Source organism: Diadema antillarum, unplaced genomic scaffold (assembly GCF_040938485.1).
Source record: "Diadema antillarum isolate AM-2024a unplaced genomic scaffold, OU_Dant_1.0 seq00000292_RagTag, whole genome shotgun sequence".
In the NCBI taxonomy this organism is placed as follows: domain Eukaryota; kingdom Metazoa; phylum Echinodermata; class Echinoidea; order Diadematoida; family Diadematidae; genus Diadema; species Diadema antillarum.
This window is the reverse complement of record NW_027271318.1, coordinates 134,275-159,965: the sequence shown is the minus strand read 5'-3', so window position 1 is coordinate 159,965 and position 25,691 is coordinate 134,275. Positions and strand designations below refer to the sequence as shown.

Genomic DNA, 25,691 nt, shown 5'->3' with positions numbered 1-25,691 from the left:
TCACCTTAGAAAGTGATGTGCATCTTCTATTCTTGCTCCTACTGCTATTGTGTTAAAATGGAAAATTCCTAAATTCCACAGGTTTCTTATGTTTTTTCCTTAAATTCATATTTCATTGTGCAGTGTGTTTGATTTACCTCCCCTTCTATCACAGTCAAAATCAAATTGGAGTGCAAATGTCCTTCAAACCAATATCTTTACTTGGGGTTTGATTTCACATTTCAGCTTTTGCTCTTTGGTTTTTGAGGGGTTTTTTTTCTCTTAAGATTTTTAGCAAGATATAAATTGCTACTCATGAATTCTGCATACTCTTGATGAATATACATCCAAAGATATGCATACACATGGAGGCAGATCAAACACACAAACCAGTTTGTTGCAACTGACTGACAAATTGCCGTACATTGACATAAATAAAACATTCAGTGTTTGAGTTGTAGCCATGATAAAAAAATCATAGGCATACATACTCAGGTGGGACTTGGACCCGTGATCTCCTGATTGCTAGGCAGACGTAATATCCACTAGACTACCAAGCATCCACACGATGACCAGTGATGGTTCTAATGACTATCACTGAGTTTGTGTCTGTGGTCCTTGCTCACACAATGTATGATGTATAGTTAACATATATTAATACAGTTTGTGTCCATCAGGTCACTCCTTGATATATCCTCTGTGTGTTTAGATTTCACGTCCGAGTGCACCAAAGATTGGACATAAAATGTAGCCATTCGCAAACCAGGGAAGGGTCTCTTTCATTTGCTTGTTTGTTTCTTGTTTTTTTTTTGTTTTTTTTTAGTCATGCAGTAAAACACACTATTGAAGTAATGACAGTGATTATTTGTGAGTTAAAGGGATGGTATAGTATTGGTTGAGGTGAGAATCCAGCTTTTAACTATTTGTGAGATGCTTAGAAACTACTGTATGAAATGTTGAAAAGCATACAATTCTAGAGGAATTCAAAGTTTATTTTATGAAAATTGGTTTTGAAACAGCCGAGATACATGTATCTAAAAACAAAGTAAAACAAATTGGTCCTAATAAAAAGTGGGTCCCCCCTGTCATTAGGATCACTTTGTTTTGGATATCTCAGCCATTTCAGAACCAATTTTCATCAAATAAACTTTGAATTCCTCCTAGAATTATAAGCTCTTTTATATTTCGTAAGAGCTTCTCAATACCTCAACAAATAATCCTCAAAAAACATTGGAAACCTCAAGCTCCATCTCAACCAAAACTGTACCACCCCTTTAATAGATAAAGGGATAATGAAAGAAATGTGGGATATTGATTCCCTTCTGTACTTGTATTGATATTCTACTGCTCTTTCCGACAGATTTTGGTGAAGAACATGCTGAAGACGAGGTCGTTTCACAATCCCTACCGATCATCACGGAAAGGAAGGTTTGCGCTGGCATCGTTAGGGTGAGTGGGACTCGTCATTGTTGTCATTATCATCAAAGTGGAAATGGTACTTGTAAAAGAGCTTGATCACTCCTGTAGTATGAAGTTAGGCCATTGGGCAGACGTAGCTGCGGAAGAGATGAGCAGAAATTCTTTTGATCACGCAGCTTGGGATCGTGTTGCGCACTGTAGGTGCCTCTCACATGCAAAACAAGTAGGCACCATTTGAGTTCATTGTGCCGTCTGTTCTGTGCACATTTGGAGAGAAAGTAATCTGCGTCACGGAGCCTGAAAATCTGTTGCAACAATGATTCATTACAATACAAGCTAAAGCATTGCCAGTTGGCAAGGAGCATTAGATTGAAGAAGATTCCAGCGTCTGACATTTATATCGTGTAAGAGTGCAATAACTCAAGATGAACAGAATAATTATATATATTTCAGTATATATTTGATGCTGAGGAAGTACAGTATACTCATGTTCCTAGGTCATGTTCTCAGTACTGCTCTGTACTTTGTGAGGTGGTGATTGCTGAAATTTGTCTTTCTTGCTATTTTTGTGTTCTCTCCAGGTCAAGTAGTGACAGTAAACCGGAGGCAACTGTGAAATAATATCGGGACATTCCGTGCTGGTCGCTTGGCGGGTCGCCAAGACTCTTGTGAAAGTACTGGCATTTAGGCCGCTATCAGAGAAGAAGACTGTTCCTTTGATATTTTCCTGCTCTATGGATCGTGCACCATCCACAGTCAGGCAAGCAAAGTGCTGCGACAAAAGTTGTGCTCCCTACCCCACACCCTGCGGGGAACCTGTACCTACCACCTCGGCCCCCCTCCTCCCACTTGCTCTTGTGAAGAGCACATCTGCTCGAGGGAAAGCGTCTGCTGCATTGATTTGTGCATCCGCGACGAGATAGGAGTCCTGGTGGACTGGAAGGCGTGGCGCCATCTTTGATCACTTCCCTCCTCTGGATCTTGCGATGTTGCACCACAAAGAGAGACAACTCTGTAGAGACGAATGATACCGTCTCTGCGATACAAATTGGCGATACGTGACGCAGGGGTGAATTTGCAACTCATCGTGATGCTCGCAGCGAGCTGGAACATGCCAAATTACGACTTGAACGGGGGGGGGGGGGGGTCATCTTACACTCATTGTCCAACAGACCAATTAATCATTTGGAGCCACAAAGAACACAATCATCATCTATTGGGAGGTCTTTAGTCTGTGATCACTGTGTATTTGCCCAGTCATGTGATACAACAGTCAACCTTAACAAAAACATTTGTTAGTTTCCACAAACTTTCCAAGTTTGCAGTAAAATGCACATCAACAAATAATGAATAAGTGAGACTTTGCAACAAGTTGTAGTTGCTTTTTGGTTGTTGTTTTTTTTTGAGGGGGGGGGGGGAATGGGTTATATCTGCAGCCAGCCGCTCTTAGAAATGACATTACCTTCTCCCATCTTATTGCATGTGCTGCCATAGAGGTCGTTATCTGTCTTTCCAGGGTCCTTCCTCCTCTGTTTTGCAGCTTGCTTACAGTTGCCATGGTGACAAAGTCATTGCAGAGCAAATATTTATGATGTTGATTTCTTCTTTATTTTTCTGTTGTTAAACACATTTGAAGTAATTTCCCTTCTACTCAGCCTGATAGGAGAAGTTAAGTCAATAACTGGAGATTATTGTTTGCAAATGGCTTTTGATATATCCATTGAATTGTAATCAAGCGTCTGATTATGCAGTACCCAGTAATTCTGATGAATTAACGAGGCCACCATGTCAAGGGTGGGACGCTGTGATTGTAACCACTGCTTGTTGGGTCTCCTGGATTTTTTTTTTATACAAGTTACTCATGATAATGATGATGGTGATTATGATGATTATGATGACATAGATTACTCAGAGATTTTTCTTTTTTTCTTGATGAAATTGCGACAAGATGGTGGTAATATCAGCAGCAGATGCCTTATTCCAGAGAGTCATCTTTTAAGAGATCCAGATTTTTATCAGAGTATGTCGAGCAATTTCCAGGTCATAATTGCATTGTAGCCTGGAAATCTCTCTAATCGCTATCCAGTCACAAGAAGCCAGTGTACGTGCAGGTATTATTTCATAGTGGTTACATTTACCAATATATGGACATCTACTTGCTTTCTTGTCAGGTGTCAGGTGCATACTTTGAGTATTATGCATTGTGCAGAGTTTTGAGCAGGTGCATTGTAGGTACATTGTACCAAGAAAAAGAAGCATTCTTTTTTAGCTGCTGGGCAGAAGTATTCGATAGCCAGATAGCTGTCTTTCTTGGAAAACAGTAAAAACAAGAAGAGATGTTTGAATTCTGAGAGAATATTTTCTCACAAGAAGGAAAGCTCGTGATGTTTTTCTAAAGGTTTATACTCCTATAACACAAGACAAGAAATAGTATGTGCAACAAGTGCAAGAGAGAGGTCAAATCGGTTGTCTCTCACTAATGTGTGTGTTTTCAACATTGACAAAGTGCGTATTCAATGGTTTAGTCCCAAACATTCCTTTTCATGTTGCAGCCCGGGCATTATACCAGAGTGTATATAGTCACCGGACATGGATTAGCGTGTTTGTCATGGGGGAGAGAAAAAAAAGAGAGATAGTTAGAAAATTTAAGCCATAAAGAGCAAGTGTACAATTAGCAAGCTTTTGAAATAGAGCCACGAGTACAAGTCTTCAGCGGAACCAAAGAGTAGAATTGCTTTTGTTGTTGCAGTTGATTAATTGATTGATGAACTTACTGCTTTGACAGCAAAACAAAACAGAAGAGCCAAGTAAAAAAGAAAACAAACAAAAGGATCAAAATGCTGCATAATTTGTCAATAGAGGAGGTTTCTGTGATGTTACAAACACCCAGTAGCACAGTATGTTCCTGTGGAAGTTTCCTAGATGCGTTGGTTTGCCATCTTTTAGGGGCTTGGGTGCAGAGAGTTTCTCTGCCGGCTTTTGGTGGGGCAGAGTGTGGGGCAGAGGGAAGGGGTATATGGGGACGAATGCCCTGACAGAGATCAAAGAGTCTGTGAGCATTTTTGGTAGAATTATGCCAGGTTAAGTTGAGGAGATCACGTGATCAAGAGCCAGTGGGACACAAAATTGGGAGAAATTGCACCCAAAACTAAAGAAGAAAAAAGCCTGAAGCTAGACAAAAAAACTATCAAAGACGGTTGTGTGTAAAGATGTTTTTTTTTAAATCAAACAGAGAGAGCTGAGTCAACTTAAATCTTTGTGATCGTTGTATGGTGTGATAGTTTTTTTCTTTTTTAATTTCGATGGTTTCTATACGGAGACTGCAGGGCAAGACTCCTTTCATCATATATATCCGTGAAATTGCCTTTTTTGCAATGGTGTGACAGTGGAGTATCAGTTTATATGAATGACATGTGAATCAGATCTGCTACATTAATGTCTTTCCTTTGTTTACATATCATGAGTATGTGAATATATGTATGATATATATGTGTATATATATATATATTGATATAAGTGTAAAAAGTATTTGCTCTTGAATTTGATATCAGTGTATCCATGCCAAAGTTTTATTGTTTTAGAAGAGAAGCACAGAAATACAGGAACTAGAACCTTTGCTAAGAGGCAGCAAAAAAGACTTCAGAAATGTTTTGTTTTCTTTTACAGAGAAGGAATTCTTTTTATGCCTCCTCATATGATTAGGAAATGAAAATGATAACCAAAGGGAACAAATATCATCAGAGTTAAAGTAAACGAAAGGATGTCAAAGAAAAACAGTAAAATAATAGACTTAGAGGCATTTTGTGTGTGTGAGCTTGTGAGAACTATTTAAAGCAAGAATACCTATCCCTGGATTAAATTACAAGTGTATAGTTATTAGCTACGTCCAAATGTAGACTGCCTCTTGGAGTTGAAAAGGTGTAGTAAGGTCTATCGGTATAGTTCATACTGTTTTTTTTCTCCTTCTTTTTCAGGGGGGGGGGGGGGGAAGGGAAAATACTTGAAAAAAGTTTCCTTTTTTAGCCCATTTTTATCATTTGTGCTAGACATTTCTTCCCTTCCAAATCCTCTGAGATCATAGTATTGTCATCATCTGAGAAATAGCTGTGTGGTCGTAAGTAACATTATTTAGGAAATAGCTGCATAGATTCCATATGCTAGGCCCTGTCAATAGTCAATATGTTCCATTCCATTTTGATGTGTTGTGACGTCAGTAAAACATATTGCTGCAGTATAGACTATTGGAGATTTCCTGGAGAAAGAGCCATGTTTTAAGACTTGTTTTAATTTTACAACCGCCAGTAATTTGTCACTTTTTGGTGTGGTTTTCCATGTACATGATTCTACAAGAAATTGGATTGTTTCAAATAAAATGTATAAAGAGGGACTGTTGTAAATTAGTTGTTTAAAAAGAAATAATTTTTCAAAAGATTACAAATCTATGTTGAACGTCATTCAAAGCAAATGTTTTCATACACTAGTGTTTTGGTGTTCAGAAAAAGAGAACAATTGTTACAAAAATCCCCAAGGGAGATGGCCTTAACTGTGGAATCTCTTACTCTTTGATGAAGTCAATTTGTCACGAAAGCGACATCAGTGTAAATTGAGTGTTATGAAGAGGTTTTGTGTTTTTATACCCAACTCCCGTATGAACCTGTCATCCGTAGGGTAGAAAGAAGCCAACAGTTATAGCCTGTATATGACGAACTAACACCCCCCAAAAAGGAACAGATATATAAAGCATACAACTGGACAAAACAAAGGGGAAGGGATCATTGGGGTCATTGCAAGCTTTAAAAATTGTACAAAATCTACAGCAACTTATTTGTAGATGTTAGTCATTTGAATGAGAAATTGTATATCATTTTGTTGTTGTTGCCATTTGCTAGTGCACTACTGGCACTGTGTTCTGTGTTGCAGAGCAATTTACAGATCATGTCATGCGTAAGGGCAAACGTAACCCTCAGTATTATTCCGTGTGCTGAAAACTCAGTGATAAGGAGGGTCTGACCACTTTTAACATGGCATAATAAGGCAAAACTAATCATTTGCTGCAACAATGTCAATCTGCTGCATAAACAAATACAATCATCTCTGTGCCATTGTTCGGGGTTAGTTTGCTTTCAGAGTAATATTTGCCGAAAATACGATTACCTCTGTGCTGTTTTTATGTTTGTTTTTATTAAAGAGCAATACTGGTATTTGCTGGAAGCCTCCAAGAAGTCGTGTTGTCATAACGGCGTGTAATTTTGTGCTTGATTGGCACAGCATTGGGTTTTGTATTTTTCACTCTGAATGAACAGTTTGCTTGGCAAAAATTTTCCAGAACTGAGCCAGGCTTGTGCAGCTTGCAGCTCATTTTCTGCTAGATATTCCCTGCATTGTATATACAATACTTCTTGGAAGGGTTCTTGCAAGGATTTCGTTTGTGTTGATCGGAGACCGACTTTGGCACCAGATGCAAGTGCATCTTAACTTTCTTTCTGTTTTTGTCAAGATGTGCTCCTGTTGAGTGTTTGTAAATATTTTTTTTTAAAAAGAAGAAATGTGTATAAATACATGTGTATATGTATATGGAAGTACATACCATTTTCTTACAGATGGAATATGTTTTTTTGACGCAGTCACACCATTCTCATAAAGCCTATATGAATTGACTGCCTTTGGTAATTTTTTCTTTAGTGATTTCTTTTTTTTTCTTTCCTTTTTTGTTATTGTTGTACAATTGCCCTCCAAATCGTGTGTCTCTTAGGGGCTGTGTAGCTATCAAAGAGCCATGAAAAAGACATAAACTAACAATGTCCGACCACCAACAACTAATGTCAGTTTTGCCAACCTCCATGTAAAGGGAGTCAAACTCGAGTGGGATGGCCACCCACCACCACATATTTCCCTCACATGTGCGAAGAAGGGCACGCTCAGTGACGCGAATTGAATGTACTTTACGCTCACATCCCAAACACTTCTTCACCGTAGCTGCTTTAGCCTCCGAGCACTTTTCAGCACAACGGCAATAATTAGGTGGTGGATAACTGTGAAATGTGTATTCATTTTTTGAAGGATGATTTTAGGGAGCATTCAAAGCCTTGACAGGTACCCAGATTACTGCAAAGTGGTGTCATACTAAGTGATAATGCACCATAATGGTATACATGTAGAAAAAGAGACTCATCTGTCACATGGTCATTCATTAAAGTATAGCTTTAAATAGAGGTCATAGGTCAGAATTTTAAGCCCCTTGCAGTTTTCCCTTTTCCATCCAGTGCAATGTGTATTTCAATACTATCCATGTCCTATCGCACATTTTTGCCCCCGGGCAGCCTGCTTCTGCGGGCTTTATGAGAAAACATGACGAACGCATTGTTAATGATCAAAGAACATACCAGGTCCGACAAAATGTCGTTTCTATACTTTTTTTGTGTGTATTTTTGACACAAAGTTTTTTGATTTGTATGGACATTACAAAGGGGGAATGAGAGGTTATGGAAGCACTTACAAATTGTAAATGTGATTGTCCAGTTCTTTATAGGCCTGTTGGAACAACAATTGCTGAAGTGCATTGTAAAATAAAAACTAAATCTTTTTTTAAGTATGTGTGTTTTTGTGTAACCATGTCCCCACCAGCAAACAAACAAACACACACATTCACATTTAAAGCAGTTGGGGTGGGGGGGGGGGGGGGGGGGTGAACCATCAATGTCACAAAATTACCAGAGGTTAGGGTCTCTTGGACAGTGCATGAAATCAAAGTATATTGGATATGATGTCTCAATGTAATATACTTGTAACTACATTCCAAAAAAGTGGCTGTAATGATATCTGATATGAGTTTAGGATTATGACATTAACAACTTTGTTTGAAAGATGCCCTTAACAAAGGAAAATGATTAAAAAAAAAAACTTTTTAGAAATGCTTTTGATATCTGATTTTCTAAGGTAACTGATAAGTACTGAATTAATGTGTGCTCTTGTAAGACATAATGCCCAACTTGGAAAAAAAAATGGATATTAAAGGATTTCCAAGAGAGGCTCACTATATTTTCTTGCATCAGGATTAAAATATCCTTTGCTAGATATATTATGTTTTGAAACCTGAGGATGTTAATTGCCTTCTGTTTGTACTAATGTCAGTGTGAAAAATGTGAATTCCAGAGAGGAAAAAGGTTGTGATTTCTGAAAGTCATCATCCTCTCGATAAGTGAGCAGCATTGTGCAAAAAGATAACTCGGCTTGTTTGACAGGAGTTATGTATAATACCTTTTTCTACTTTTTCACACATATAATTACGAATGTGTGTGATATTATTATTGTTATTATTTTTTTTTTCAGATATTGCACTGTTATATGAAAGCTAGAACAGTACTTTCTGAGGTGCTACCAGTTACAAAATGGGATATGCCACCTGGACTCTTTACCTCAAAAAGAATAAGAAATTCTGTCTTTTGATCCCGTCAATTTGGTTAATTTGTGCCATGCACATTACATGGTCCTGTTAGTCGTTTTAAGTTTGTTTTCTTTCCATAATAAGTTTAAACTATGTACATGTAGTAGAGATTGGTACATATTGCTTGATGTAGATTACAAACCTGGCTTCAGTGAACAAAGCAAAAGATCACATTTTTATTTTTATTTACACATCTTGTTGCTTTCTTCGTCTTCGAGATGCATGTAGTCCGAGAGTTTGCATCCATCATTTGATTTTTGTTTCTCAGTTGCCAATTTCAAGCACATGCTGTGGCTAAGCATCCTAATACAAATCTTGTTCTGACCTGATGGTTTGCTTAAAATAACTCACAAGAGAGCGGCATTGTTCATGTGGAATCAACCATTGCTGCTGCTAGTTATTGTCTGTAGCTTTCCGTGTATGATAGCCGACAATTCACAAGTCCCCATTGTTTCACGTCACATTATGTGATGGTGCTTTAAGTCAAAAGGAGAAGGTTTTTCAAATTTCTGTATCTTCAAGTAGTTAGAAGTGATTTTTTGTAATATCTGAATGTCCTTTTAATTCACAAACTGTACAGAATTTTGTGAGATGAGGATAACACTGCAGGTAGGGTAAAGGTTTTTTTGAGCCCGAAAAGGAGGAGGAGAATAATGTGTTTGGCCTCCGATAGGTGCTGGGTTGGCCAAGACTTTTGTGCATTTTCACCATTTGCCAACATGAGAGAACTGGGAAGCATTACTTGTACTGATTTTGTAAAATAAACTTGTTTGGACTGTGGACAGGTGGTCCGTCATATTTCTTGTTTCTCTCTTGCTCTTTCTTTCTTTCTTTCTCAATTTGAGAAGAATAAACTGGATCCATTCAGTTCAAGAAAACATGTATAATTTGTCCATGTCTGTTACACATTGTACAGCTGTACATGTATGAGTGTATGTGTGTGTGTGTGTGTGTGTGTGTGTGTGTGTGTGTGTGTGTCTGTGACTGTGCGTGCTCGTGTGTACATTGTAGATCTGTGCTGGAAGAGTCATTGTCATGCTGGTGGATGGTGAGAAAGAATTTGTGTAGTCTTTGTGTAGGATTCATTTTACAAAACTTCGCTAATGTAACAAATTATTAACAAAAACCAGCAATATCACAACCCCAGTATAATTTTGGGGAAAAAGAAATGAAAAAGAAAAAAAAAATACAATGTACACAAAAATTGCAGATGGGTGTACCATATTGTGTCACTAACATTAACCTGTGTTGACAAATTAACTGATACACACTGTGCAGTACAACTGCAATGTATCCACAAATCCATGCAAGATATTTCAGTATCAACTCTCTCATCTCTTAACATGTTTGATTTCACCCGCACATTCACACAATATCCTGCCTTCAAATCGATCTTCAACTACATACCTGTTAAAAGGACTTCAATACACTGAAGTCATAAATATCTTTTCACAGCCAAACATAAGACCGTTCCTCAATAGTTTTTTTTTTCTTCAAACTGTTAGAATAAAGGAGCATCTAATGTAAATAAAATTTGTACTACAAACACAGGAACAGCCACCTGCTGGTCACATTGTTCAGTTTGAAAATTTATTTACAAATATTTATTACTTGACACAAAAGTCAGATTTGTACTAAAGTCTGGACTAGTCAACAATAAAAGCACCACGCAAGATTTGACACATTCACTCCGCCATTGTGCTTCTGCTATCCTCTTATCTATTGCTGCCTAAGGAACAAATTTTTGTGTGATTTACTCTTTGACGCCAAAATATAGTTCTCGTATGCCTGCAGAAGTGTTGATTATTACTCTAAAATGTACTTGTATGCATTTAAAAAAAAAATGAGTGAAATAGTGGAAAGTGGAAAATTCCAGTTGTGTAATGACAAAAATGTGAAATATTAGCCGATAGGGTTCACAAGAAGTCCACAATCTCCAAACTTACCCAGTCGTAGTTGCTAATTAATTTTTCATGATTATGAATAATTGACAAATCAGACCACAGCAACATCCATCAATCTTCCAAGCTAGCGTGAGTCACATGCAGATTACGATTATAAGGGCAAGATCGATCAACATGCAACATTCTACTTCTCCACAATGCTGAACAAGGAGGGCGATTCTGGAATATAAGTTGGTATACGGACTTAAATTATTTTACACTTTGGATATCAAAATACTACAAAAAATAACTTGTCATGGCAAACTGCATCAGCCAGACAAGTCTCTTGGCAGAGATTTCCGATATATTACAAGCATATCTGAATTAGTAGAAGATGAATTTTGAGCCCCTGCAAGTACTACAGGGTACGTTTTAGCTTTGAACACCAAGAAGCCTTGGGACTCATGGGTGGCATGAATCATTTGCTGCCCACCGAGGTACATTCGAAAACCCCAAATGGCACTGGTCAGCGAATATGTGCATATGGGCAACCGTTGACTCCAGTTGAGATGCTTCGGCTTAGGATGTGTCTACACGTACTTACATAGAGATCAGTGGTAAAACTGTATACAGTTTGCCATGGGGATTCTCAGATATATCTAACCCAGGCCAGCCTTCCACTCCATGGTATCTCCATACTTCTGGGTCTTTCAATGTATTATGCTCACATGTATAGAACCCACTACAAATATGCGAATGCTTGTAAGTCTGGTATTGCAAATTTGCCACATGTACAGGAGAGAAATCAAATACTTCGCAGTTCTGAAATGGCACTCGTGTCAAATCTCACACCATTCCTCCAACAAGGAAACAGTTTGTCCTGACAGAAATTGGAGAAGAAGGAAGACCATTCTTCACCGCTCAGATTACAGGCACTGTAGCTCCATCTTACTAATACAAAATGACTTTGACTATGTTTTATTTCCTTGACCCGCCTGCACATAGCTTTATTTGTAAAGTATTATTCGCCCTGGAGAAGACACAAAACAAACAAGCACCAAATCAAGACATTAAATGGTTGTTTCAGGAACAGATACAGTACAAGAACAACTGCAAAAACAAAACGAATCAACATAATAAAAGCAACAAATGACGTGATTTGAGTGAGTCTATTTCCCCTACCAGTCCTCATTATTTACGATGGCACTAGGCAGACTGTCATGTGGATGCAAAACATTAGTTCAGACCCAGGCACAAAGCAGGTTTCAGTCCATGGCACCTGACCTTTGACCTATACATAAGGACAAATCCTGTCATGTTTTTTCCTTTTCGACTGGTTGAGGCAGAGCCATCCTTTCAAACTGCTATCTTTTTTTAAATGAAGCACTGCCAAGATTTGTATACATGGCACAGTCACACCGAATTCCTGGCATAAAAACTATGAATATGGTGTGCAACATGGACAGAACATTTGACCACAGTCACACAAACTGGCCTCTTGTTCTAACAAGCTCTATGGAACTGGTGGAATCACTTTTCTTTTTTAAACTTATGTTACATCATGGTATGCAAAGCAATTATTAAAGTACAAAGAAACTTTGAACTTTGTGTTGTATAGAGAAAGCTTGTCACATCAGAGATATTTATGACAAGAAATCCACAAATATTCATTCATAGGGAACTCTGTCAGTTCTGGACATCATAACTCTGATGGGGGAATGGTCCTCGCTTTCACCAACTCTCCATGGCAGGGCATCCAAAGGGAGAAATTGGACACTCCCATTGTCTGGAATCCACAGGTGGTTACATAATGACCCCACTCCTGAGTCATGGATTTAGCAGTCTCAGCATGTTACAAACCACCAAACAGGTTCATTTCAGCACTTAGTACTGTCCAGCAGTTCACTACTGCTCCTTGAGAGAGACTAAAAATTCCACTTGGATCAGTCTTGGCCTTCTTTCTTGTCCCTTACAGCAGCCTGGGGGGGGGGGGGGGGGGGGGGGGGGGGAAGGAAGGAAGGAAGAATAACATTAGTGATGATTATGATAACAACATAAACAGTACCGTAACAACAACGATGAAGATGATAACAATGATGATGATGATGATGGTGATGTACGTAGTAGTAGTAATAGTAGAAATAATGATAATGATAATAGTAGTAGAAACAATAATAGTGATGACAATTCCAATGATTACTGTCATCATCACCACTCTACAAAGGAAAATATTCACATTAACAATGATAATAATACCACAAATATCCTCTTCTCCATCCGTGATCACGTTATTAGTTCTGGCAATGTTCAACCAGAGGACCCTGCTATTATCATTAACATAACACCACCTAGTAGGCAGGTATCTATATTCTTGATTGAGGTCAAAACATAAATAACAGGAAGAACATCAGCTCACTGCATGCAGTCATCAATGAAAGAGAAATTTTATTTTCTGGTAAATTCTCAGTCAATCAGCGACAAGGTAAAATTGTAGTAACAGCTGGCATCTCTGCCCAAACCCTCATCACTTTCAGTGTATGTCTCTTACATTGAATCTCTCCTCGAGGAGCGATATCTCTGAGATGAGGTCAGTGATGGCATTGGTGAAGGCCTCCTGGGGGCTGTAGTCGGGCGTGGTCTGCACCCTCAGGATGAACTTGTGCTCCAGCGGGTGGGGCACCTTGTAGCCGGCAAACAGCACCTGGGGGTCCTTCAGCAGCTGACTGATGAAGAATCCATTTCACAACACAAACACAATGGTGAAAGGAAAATATCAGTATCTACGCTGTATTTTAGGGCCTGCTAGTGGGGGATTGAAAAATGGTTCCAAAAAATGGATGTATCTTTACAGTCGCAGCGGACGACTATAATTAACTCCCCCGAAACCCACGAAACGTTTTGAATTTTCAACCGTCATCGAGGCAGTGCGAATCGGGCGTTCTCATTTTCACCAAAATTTCACCTTCTCATATTTCCGCTATACATTAACCAAAATCGTTCAAACTTTCAGTATCAATGCAAAATCATAATTTCTATCTACATACGAAAAATCACGAGAAACGATTGAGAACTTTTTAAGTTATTCAACATTTCATGTTTTGCAGTCTCGGAAAACTACCGTCCGATTATTTCCAGACATATCTGTACGCACTACTTAATATTCATGAAACTTGACATACATATTCAGAAGACATGTGCGGACGTTAAAGTAGCCCTGTTCGCTTTGCCGAAGACCTATTTTTGAAGTTACAAGTGAAAATAAATGAGGTATCTTGTCAGAAATGTAGGAGCAGCAAATCAGAATAATGACGTCATATTCTAAGAAAAACTGATTTGCGCTTGCGCAATGAATGGACTTTCCCATGCTGCTTCGATCCAGCGAGCTGATTGGTCGATGCAATGCAGCGTACTGTTACTGTGCTATGCAATGCAGCGTACTGTTACTTTGCGATGCGAGGTGGCTGCTGCGGATGCCTTAGTAAACTGCACATGCATGCTATGAGAGTGGGACGCGGGGTGTCGATAAGTACAATGTAGCAGTGTGCTGGGGACTTCGCCACCTCAAAAACGAGCACTTCAGAACCGGCCTATTAAAAAGAATGTAGCAAAAATTTGAATACCTATCAGCTATGATACCATTTATGCAGTTGCAAATTCATGACATTGGATTATTCGGACTTTACGCAGATTTTACTGCACTAGTAAGTAACATTACAACTACGAATTCCCGGTAAGAGTTACGATCAGAGTACAGCAGTGCCGTACGGCACTGAAGTACAGGTGACGTGAGAGCGACAAAGATGTGGGTACGTGGGACTGTACCCGGTCTTCCCGTGTGCGAATGACTATGAAATTTCGTGCTCGGAACAAAGGTATAGAAAGTGCACCACTTTCGATTATTTCCAGACATATCCGGACGCATGACTTCTCGAATGTGATATTTTAGAGTTCCGGAAAGAAATACATACTTAGTAACATACTTTAAGTTTTTTGTTGTTCACGAAGTCAAAATGTGAAATTTTAGCAACGATTTCTGACAATTATTTTCCGTTTTGAGAGTGAAGTTATGCTCCATTTTGGAATATCTTATCGTCGTTATATAAAAAAGAAAACATAATGGCAGGTTAAAATGAGGTTTCTACTTTTCATAACCGTTTGGATTATCAAAAAATATGAATAAATAGTAAAGTTACAGCAGTTTTGCTGTGACACTTTCCTAGCGGTTCTCGTGCGAAAGTGTTCATTCAAGAGGAAAGCGAGGTCAGGTCAAAATGAAAACAGTGAGTTAATTGCACCCGTCCGCTGCAACTGTTTAACATGACCCTACATCTACTGATGAAGAGCTAGAAGAAACAAAACTTAACAAGACCATTTCCCCAATACACCCCCCCTCATTTTTTTTTCTTCAAAATGAAAAGTACACATTCCCTCAACTTGTTATCGACATATTTTTCCCTTGCTTTCTGACAGAGGTAAGTCAAGTGCTCCTTCATTTTGCTAGATATATGAAAATATTTAGAATTTTCTTTGTATTTCCTTCATAACGTCATCCTGCAGTGACATCACAAACTGTTTAGGCCATCCAACTATGGCAGCACTGAAACTGTAAAAATCCAGAACTTTTGAACAGATTGTACAATTTTTATCAAACTTTCACTGATGTATTCAATTACTATTGCTGCATTCACTCATTCCACACTAATGATGACACATTGCACTAAATATGAGGAAAACCCGAATTCATCTTGATCAAAGCATATTTGAGTTGCCCCCCCCCCCCCCTTGAATGTTGTTACAATACTTATTCACTTTGTGAGCAAATTAGAATAGTCTAAGTGGTGTTGACTGGTAAGCCCATGTACTAGCTGACCTTAACTGACCTTGACTCTTACACAATGCTGGAAGATTCTCCCCTCCCTACTAAGTAACTGTACAATGTAAGTACAGCATAACACTCACTGTTGTTGTTTTGAACTTACGCTCTTAGAATATTGCCAAGTGTGTGGTCTTCTTTGTTCACGGTGAAAATGGCTGCATTGGGTACCTTGGTGTCCTTTTCAATGGTGATTCTATTTGAAGAATTGTATGTGGCACATGAAGAGGAAAATGGATGAAAACAATAAAAAAACAACAACAAACAAACTTCTTACACACAGAGATATTGAGCAGGTGTGCAACAACAAATGAGATCATTTACAAGAAACCTAGACCAGCGGGACACCATGCCTCTGTACTAGAGGCTGCTGAGAAATTTTAGTCATATGCATAGGATAATTTGTCACAATTAAAATTCTCGGCTTTTAGTGCCGTAGATCCAGTACAATTCAATGGAGTCATGGACTTTCTACAAATCTGTGTCTGGGTGTAAATGATGCAGTGGCCTTGATCACTGTTTGGATTATACAGTCATCATCTCTGTGCAATATGGTCTAGAGATCTAGAACTCACAGACATCCCTCATTCATACCAATCTATTTCTGGTAACAACATCAAACTGTGGACACTCTCAACACTACAGCTTCAAGCACCCTTTGCAAGAACCCTACTCTACCAGAAATCATTCTTTCCTGACTCCATTAGGCTTTGGAACTCTCTGCCAGAAGCCCTTATCAAATGTACCTCTGCTGACAGTTTCAGGCAGGAGGTACAGAAACTCCAGCTCCAATAGAAGGGGAATGCTGTTGTTTAGCTGCATTAGTTATTCTACATGGCACTGTACATACTACACCACACCAGACCCGCCAAACGGTGCGAAAATACACCAGATGGTGGACTGCACTTGAAGAAGAAGAAGAAGAAGAAGAAGAAGAGGAGGAGGAGGAGGAGTCGACGTCGATCTAGTGTCCCAACTCTAGATCTGTGTTCTTGTCTGTTGATAAACACTTACTTCAACTTTAACAGTAGTATGATTAGGAAAAGTGGTGGTAATATATTTTCATATTCATGTACATAACTTAAATTCTACAAAAATCCACTCGACCATAGCATCAAATCAATGAAAATACTTCATAGCTTATTTCCAGTCACTCACAAAACTTTGAACCAAATCAGTGGTTGGGAAATGTTGATACCAACGCCGACTTTCATGCCTTCATTCAAAACAACTCGCTTTTAGCGAGTGATCGCTGCGGCTCATGATGCTTGCACAACTGAACTGAAGTTTAGCCATCCAATATTGGTTGGTATGTGACATATCTTTCAAGTAAAGTCAACCAAGAGCTAGGCCTATTTTAAATGTATTTAAAGTGTCCAGATTCTGGAAGGTGGGTGGCCGAAAACTGGTCACTGGTGGTTTTTACTCCAGCTACGCCTACGATGTAGTTAAGTTATTGATGAGGAAGTGACAAAGAGAAGTTAAGAACGAGTTGAGAAGACAAAAAAAAAATGAAGCCAAAGGAAAGCCTTGTGAACTACATGAACGCGATTTGTTTTGAAACAGTCAAACATTTAACATGTGGGATACCAGTCCCAGGCAGTTTGTCACAGTCCCACCTATAGAATGGTATGTTGCATCGTAAACACGAACAGGATTTCATCAGCAGCAGTGATTGATTGCTTCATTATCAAAATAAGCTTGAATCTCTATCAAATGAGTCTGGAGCAACGTACAAAACATATACTCACTTCTTTTCTCCATCGAAGAGAATAAATGATTCAAATGTTGGAGGGGCGTTCATCTTGATTTAGATTCTATTCAAACACACGATCCTCCTAATGGCAAATGCAGTCCAACAAATGGGTTCACTTCTCGTGATGAGTGCGCGATAAACGCGAAACATGCGTGTGGTACGTAAATCGTCGGTGCGTTACGTACGTGCGCGTGTGTGGTACATGCATAGAGATGTATACTAATAATATACTAGAGCGCGGACTGCGTATGGCGCGTACGCAGTGCTCGTGTGCCGAGATGAAGAGGCCGCGCGCCATCTTTGTCCGGGCAAAAACAAACATCGCGTCCGGGCAGCGCAGTAGTGGTAGACACGTAAACACGTACAACAAGCGCTCAAACACCATTGGCTTTCAGCAAGAAGATGAGGGGGTCGGATGAGAGAAGGAAACAACTCAAAATTTTAAGTTGCTAGCAATCTCTTATGAGTGGTAAAGAAAATGAAAATAAAAAAAAATTAGTTTATTTTCAACGAGGTAATACTTTCAAGCCGACCAACACGACCAGAAATATGGTCCATGCAATACAAAGGGTTCTCTTGGTCTCTAGACAGCCGGATGCCCCTTGTGATACAGTATACTGCGTCAATTTTTTTATTTATTTTTTTGCTATTACATTTTTTCTGTATGAGGGGACTGCATTCTATAGTCCTATCTGTGTATTCGAGTGTTTCATTGTATTTCTATTTTTTTTTTTTTTTTTTTTGGTGGTGGTGGTGGTGGTGGAAATGAAATAACAAATCATTTCGTACTAGCAGCACCCGTGGAAATCCACGGGTCTGAGGGGTTTTATTTTTTTTTCTCATAATACGATTTTGCACATTTTTATTGAAGAAATAAAAAGAAAAGTCTTCTCATTCTTTCGTTAATTGTGCTGTCTTCTAAATGACCACCCTTCCCAGAAATTTTATAATGCATTTTTGTAGTATATGCCCGGCGATCCGGTCCATTGGTAGGGATCATTCCCGCCACTACTTGCTTTTATTATAGAACTTGAGTTTCGAGGGGTTATTTGCACCCGTTGAAGTCCAACAGTTGTCTTGTTGCCCCTCACCCATCCCCCCCCCCCCCACGCACACACACATTTCCACCTCCGCAGGGCAAAAAACAAAAACATTCAGGGAAAAATTACCAAAAACGCAAATGAGATTCCCCGAAAGTTCTGCCCACAGGTTGTTCCCGTCGAAACGGGAAGATATTAACACTATGACTTTGATTACCCCCTGCTCTTGCATCCACGCGGGCACCCGCGGGAATCCACGGCTGGTCTCAAGGCCTCGGTTTGTTTTGTGGTTTTTTTTTTTCGTGTTTCTTTTCCCCACGTTATGAGAGAAAAATAAGATATTTTCGTCTTCATAATTTTGCTCCCTCCTTCTTGTTTTTAATCACCAAAACTTGGCTTGATATATCATATAGAACTACATCTGCTTCAGACTGTACATTATCATAATCAATATTAGGCCTACAATTATTGCTCCTTTTATAGTTACTATTACATTATTATTATCATTATTATTATTATTATTATTATTATTATTATTATTATTATTATTGTTATTATTTGGGGAGGGGGAGATCATAGTCATCAGGTTTAATAGGCACCCGTGGGAGTAGGGTCTCACGACCTCGTATTTTTTTTCTTTAATATTTTTCCCATGTTATGGAAGAAAGAAGAATATATACATCACTGCATTCGTCTTCATTTGCTCCCTCTTTTTTTTGTCACCAAAACTTGGTTTGATAGACCATAGAACCACACATTCTATTTCCACTTGCAATTTTAAAAATAGGCGGTCGGCAAAGCGAGGTTTTCCTCTACGTCCGCTCATCTTATGAATATGTATGATTACAGCAGCTCTGCAGTAAACGAATGGACACAGCTGCGAGTGTAATCTGATATGGAAGGGTACGATCGGCAAATATATTTAGCCGCGTCCTAAACAGTCTGCGAACAATGACATCGGACTTGAGAGCAAACGGCGAGCAAACTAAATGACGTACCTGAGCTGCATATAGTATTGTGCAGTTGTGCAAAATACAATTACATAACAACGTTCGTTGTTTTCATTTGGGGACGCCAATAATGGCGAACTGTACGTAAATGCCCTTGTAGTTCATATCATCACGCACACACAGATTCGTGTAACCATCGTCAATACATTCAGTACACGTAACAGGCGGAGGCAAAGGTACATCACAGAACTATACACACAGTGTAGAGTGTGTAGAGTTCTGCGAGGTACATTGTGTGTGTGCGTGCGCGTCCGCCGGAAGATGTCAGAGATTTCGCTGCACCATCATCTTTAGTATCTCCCAGTGTCTCTGCAAGCTAAAAGATGGAAGATCGAGAAAGCAGGAGGCCAGCGCAGGTACCGTGAATATTGAAACGCTCGGCTCTTTCGTCACGCACAAAAATGCATTATGCATATTGCTAATTAATTTTTCTTTTTCGTCCTCGACGTCGACACGGAGGCGGAGAGGGGACGAAACCCGCGCCATTCGATGTAGGATACTCTCCTGCGGCCGACGGCACCGGTCGCAGCTGCCCGGAGCCCACGGCTCGGGAGGAGATAGACAAACCAGCAACGCCGAAATAAAACAGGAAATACATAAGGCCGCGACAACAACAACAACTTCGAGTATTATAGTATAGGAAGTACGTGTAGGCATATTGGTTCCATGACATATTATGTTCAAGCTCGAAAAGCTATTAAATGTTGAAGCTTATATAAACCCTAACCCAAATCATAACACCTAACCCTAAATCCTCACCCTGCCTTGAACCAAAAGCCCAATCAGACCCATGATGCTAATTCTATTTTCAGAAAGATATCAATGCCGGAGCATATGTTCTGTCACCGGGCATAATTTTATATATTATTCTGAGCTTTTCTCACACTATCACCATAGTGAAATTAACTGCTGGTATAGCAAAGGGTGGAAGAACAATTTTTTTTTTTTTTTTTTTTTTTTGGGGGGGGGGGGGCTCAAGGGCCAAATAGGGCACTTAGAAAAGAGCACTTTTTAAACTTTCAAAAGGGGAGGTGTTTGTTTTTATTTTGGAAAGGGGCAAATGCCCCCCCCCCCCCACCCCCCCCCCCCCCGTTCCGCCGACCTTGCATATAGTTATGTACTGTATTAGCTTTCTATATAGTAGCAATAGATCGAGAATAGCTGAGGGAGGGCGGAGTGCCCCTGACGAATTTTGCAAGACCTTTACTTTTCTTTTTCTTTTTTTTTTGTCTTGAATCAATCTGTTTAACACACACTATAAATGTAATTTTAGTTACTTGTGAAAGGGAACTCCGCTCCCCTTCTTTTCTCCTGTTTCTACATCCAAAAGCAGCACATAAACCAGGCATTTTGCAACATAGATCTATGCTACTTTAAGTAGAATTTGCGAATTTAAGAAAATTTTCGATTTCCAAACTCCGATGGAGACCTTGGCATAGATGCTAGCCTACTGCCGTTGCATCCCGTCGTCGATCTCCCTGCATGCTCCGCTAGCGCTACACGTTATCGGTACGGTCGCTCGTCGAAATTTGCCCGGACCAAAATGGCGAACGCCTCCTTCTATCGGTCACAGGGATTTTACGGAGTCCGCCCTCTAGTGTTCTTAGTATATATCTCTATGGGTACATGCTACTAATGCTACAAGCAATGTCGAATCGGAAAAACACAGCTCAACAACTATCATCATGCTTTTCAAGTGTAGTAGGCCTACAGTATTCCAAACCAACTTGGTGATAACTTAAAGAAAGTAAAATCACGCGGAGTAGCCGAGGTTTCATTAAATCGGACCGGCATTTAGGAAAATAATGGAAGTTTACATGATTAAGTAATGTCATCAAATGTTTTCATGAAGCAGCGATATTTGATTAGTGGCAGATGTACAAGTTATAGAAAAAGTTCACAGGCCACCTCACGACAGCCCCTGATGAGTAGATACTGAGGAGGAGATGAAGAAGATCTATCCAGCTAGAAGAAGAGGATCCGAAGAGGGATAGAAGAAGAAGAAGAATTAGTCAGATGAGGTTATGTGTGATGGCAATGCCCACTCACAACTTTCCCATGTTTGTTTGTTTGTTTTTTTTTCACAAAAATATTGTAAAATTTATGTTTTGAGCTAGAAAATGCAACCATTACTGCCCCATACATTATAATTTGACTGCCCGGATATTGCAATAAAAATCTGGCGTGAAAAACAAGTTTTTTTTGTTGTTGTTTTTTGTTGTTTTTTTATAACTGTGCTTCAAACACACACACGTACACACAAATCAAACACCATTGCTCGAGCAACTAATTGTCTGTTGATTCTCAATATTACAAGAAAAATGCATAAACTGTTGCATCTCTGAGTTTACATCAATAGTTCAATGCACTCTCAATCAAAGATCAAATATGCTAGTGAAGGCCTACTGTGTACAACTTGGTTGATTAGAATGACACACATAAGCAATCAGATGGTGTGTTTCACACTCAAGGTTGCTTTACTACTTGATGGTAGTGTCTATATCTGACTCTCTCTTTTGTGTTTAGAATAATTCTGAAAGCAAAATTGAGTGGCCAGGGTTGGTATCCCGAGGGGAATAAGGTCTACATTTTTATTGGAAAACATTTGCATGGTTGGTATCACAATTCCATGTATTTTTTTTTTAAAGATCATGTTAAAGAGGAAATCCACCCAAAAAATAAACTTCAAAAGAAAGAGAAAAATATTCGCTACAAACTTATACAAAATGACAAAAATCAGAGAAGAAATAAGGAAGATATGACATTTTGAAATTTCACATTCTTTCTTAAATACGAGTCCTTATGAATATTCAAATCAGCAAGTTGTAATGCTCTCACAATTTCTTATTCATTTCATACACAGAAATGACAAAAATCTCATAGTTCAGCTGTACTAAATATAAAACTTGTCTTAAACCCACCCAAAATAAAAAAAAAGAACAAATTTAACTCGGATTTATCTTGGTATATGGGAACATGTTTTTATTTGTACTAGCTAAAAACAACATTCTTTCTGAATTTCATATACATGTATCACATACTGTAAAAGTGGATTTTTTCGCACAACTAATTTTTTGTGCTCACCTGGGTAAGAAGAGTTTTGCGTGTTTTTAATTCCACGGAATCCAGACATGAACTACTAGAATATATGGCAAGCAAAAATATTCGCATGCTTTTATTTTGATTTCGGATTGCGCGAAATGCGCGAAAATTTCAACACCGTGAAAATTTCCACTTTTACAGTACATGAAAAATTGTGAGGGTATGACATTATCAACTTGCTCATTTGAATATTCATAAGGACTGGTCAAGAAATGTTTTCAAAAAAAAAAAATTGAAATATCAAACTATCATATCTTCCTTATTTCTTATCTGATTTTTGTAATTTTTGTCTAATTTTTTAGGGAATATTTTTCTTTCTTTTGAAGTTTATTTTTTGGGTGGATTACTTCTTTAAGTATAATAAATTGTTCCCTTTTCTCTGATAGTTTTATACATTAATCTGCCAAAATGGACAGGGATCATCTAAGAGTCATTATCCAAGTTCAAATATTGTAAATCCATATCACATGATCAGTTTCTAATTGGCGACAGTATCGATTTGGCCAACTCACACTTTCATCTTGTTGAAAAATCAAGATAAACACAGAAAAATATAAAATCTCTGCAAGTGAAAATTTGATATTATTTTTTACACACCCATCAATCTTTTTCCATCTCTGTGTTTTTATGATAAAAATCTCTAATTATGCTTTAAATTAGTTACATTTATCTCTTCACCTTCGAACTTTGTAAAAAGTGGTGCCCTCTCTACAAGCAAGCAATCTCAGTGTGCACCGCATAGACAGATTGCTATGATTTTAAAGTCAAAATGCCCATTGGCTTTTCCTTTGTTTTTTCATGAATGAAGTAATATGATTATAGGCCTATATGATATATATGCTTATATCTATTTATCAATGAAGACAGTCATCACACATACATAATGTGCAATTAACAACGTTCTATGCAATGTCCTAAAAGTGTGTGATGTAATATTTTTGTTTGTTTGTATTTTGTGTTGAATGTACAATGCTGTTGGAAATCTTCACAAGACACACATACATGTGTATAATTATATTTATACATGACAGAAAGACAGACAGGGAGAGGAAGTAAATTGTGAGCAACTTATATATATATATATATATATATATATATATATATATATATATATATATACATATATATATACATATATATATATATATATATACACATACACACATGTATATATATATATATATATACATATACATGTGTATATATATATATATATATATATATATATACACACACACACACACACACACACACACACACATATGACCGCTTATGTGACTATAAGAAATAGTTATTGTAGAGTAATATATAATGTATCTGAAATGCGCTATTTAAGAATTTGCACTTATATATATAAATATATATATATATATACATATACATACATATGCATGATATACGTACTAGTAATACATACTTACACATACATTTCTGTGAACCATAAAACTTAATTGGGTATACTGCAACAAATATGTAAATGACTTTACACAGCAGTCTTTGTTCTGAGGCATTTAATTTACTTCTGTCCTCTGTGGTAAAGCTACACAAACACACACACACATGCACACACACACACACACAGACACACACACACACACACACATCCAACACAATGTAAAACACACACACAGACACACACACACACACGCATCGAACACAATGTAAAAATGAATGACAAACAAGACGGCAATTATGAGGCAAGATTGACTTTTAGTATTACTTCAAGCCTTCTCTTGATTTTTTCTTTTTTTAAGTTGACTGAAAGTGAAGCATTTTTACATGAATAGAATTTCTCTTAAGTCTCATGATACAATTTTTATGCTTTTTTTTGTCATATTTGTAAAAATGGTACCACATTTGGTGTGCTCCTCACAAGCATAATCATCTTAAACACATCTGCACATAGTACAAAGAAGCGGTACAAAATATGCTAACGTACATTTGAATGCAATGCACGTCAACAAACAGTGATATATTGGATATAATTCAGCCACTTAACAGTAAATTATGGCTATCGGAACAATATCATGAAACCGTGCACCGCTAAAATCCATCACCATGTTATTTGAAATCAATCCTGGTGACAGATGAACAATATGCATAACAGCACCAGGGAAATAAAAAAAAAAGGTCAACAGGTTTTCAATCATTACATATATTCATAATCACTCTCAAATAATATATGTCATAAAGTGGCTAATTTCAACTATGGCATATCAAATGCAAAATTTTGCTTAGAAACGCTAACAATTACTGGATGTGCACATAAAGGCAAATTACTCATCTCCGTTAATTACAGAAGGAATTACAGTCTTCTTTATATGGCACACTTACAACAACAACAAAAAAGAATGGTGTGCCTTTTACACGGGTATAAAGTTTAGATTTTTTTAACATTATGGATGTCTGACAACACTTGATCTTCAGTCGTTATCCAAAGATGATACTGAAAATGAACTACAGGGTGTGAGTAGAAAAAAGAATTGCATAGACAATCATTTCTCAATAGTGAAACAATGAAATGCCTGCATGTAACTGTAAATCGATATATGAAAATATACATATATATATATATATATTTTTTTTTTAATGCTCCTCTGCTCTCTGTTATGTCATATTCTCGTTTGGCCTGATTTTCTTCTGTTAAATGTGACATGATTTTGATGCCCAAACGGACACAACCATGCATATTACTACTTTCAAATGACCAAGCCGAGATGTTGCATTGTCATTCACTACACTAAATTGCTTGAGGCCGTTTTTTTGTTGTTGTTCATATTGTATTAATGTCCAGCCGTTTACTCATAAAACTATCATACATTCTATTGTCATCATAACCACTAAAATTCTTGTGCAAGGGCTTGTCCAGTCATATTCCATCTTGGTCTGGGCAATAGTCAATTGCCCATGAGGAAAATTCAAGGTAACAAGAACAAAGCTTGGTCACGCGCAGTTTGGTCCAAAATTTGAATTATGTTGATATACATTGGTGAAATCTTCAGATCATAAACTTTGGCAGAGAGAAAAGCTGGCCATATTTTTTACAGCCGGGGGGGGGGGGGGGGGGGGGGGGGGGGGGGGGGGGGGGGGGGGGGGGGGGGAACTTATATGCCAATGACAGCCCGAATATTAGCCCTACAAGATGCTGTGCAAAGCAAGGCGTACTCTGCACAGCGACAGGGTTG

The 25,691-nt window shown here is 38.2% G+C and overlaps 2 protein-coding genes across 2 annotated transcripts in view; one reads left to right on the top strand and one right to left on the bottom strand.

Annotated features, from left to right (window-relative positions):
* LOC139730118 (calcium/calmodulin-dependent protein kinase kinase 1-like) overlaps positions 1-2,508 on the top strand; it is a gene marked incomplete at its 5' end in the record, with an annotated part of 59,314 nt that extends 56,806 nt beyond the window's left edge. The window contains 2 exons of the mRNA XM_071641021.1: positions 1,340-1,428; positions 1,980-2,508. Of these exons, the coding sequence (XP_071497122.1) occupies positions 1,340-1,428; positions 1,980-2,019 (129 nt within the window). The remainder of the gene's footprint in view (positions 1-1,339; positions 1,429-1,979) is intronic.
* A 10,148-nt stretch (positions 2,509-12,656) lies between these two features.
* Positions 12,657-17,443, bottom strand: LOC139730106 (DNA-directed RNA polymerase II subunit RPB11-a). Its single transcript, XM_071641010.1, has 4 exons — positions 17,350-17,443; positions 15,705-15,794; positions 13,274-13,448; positions 12,657-12,704 (listed from the first exon to the last, which is right to left on the bottom strand). Exons 1-4 carry the CDS (start codon positions 17,400-17,402, stop codon positions 12,669-12,671), a joined length of 354 nt encoding a protein of 117 aa, XP_071497111.1. The 5' UTR covers positions 17,403-17,443; the 3' UTR covers positions 12,657-12,668.
* Positions 17,444-25,691: the final 8,248 nt, after the last annotated feature.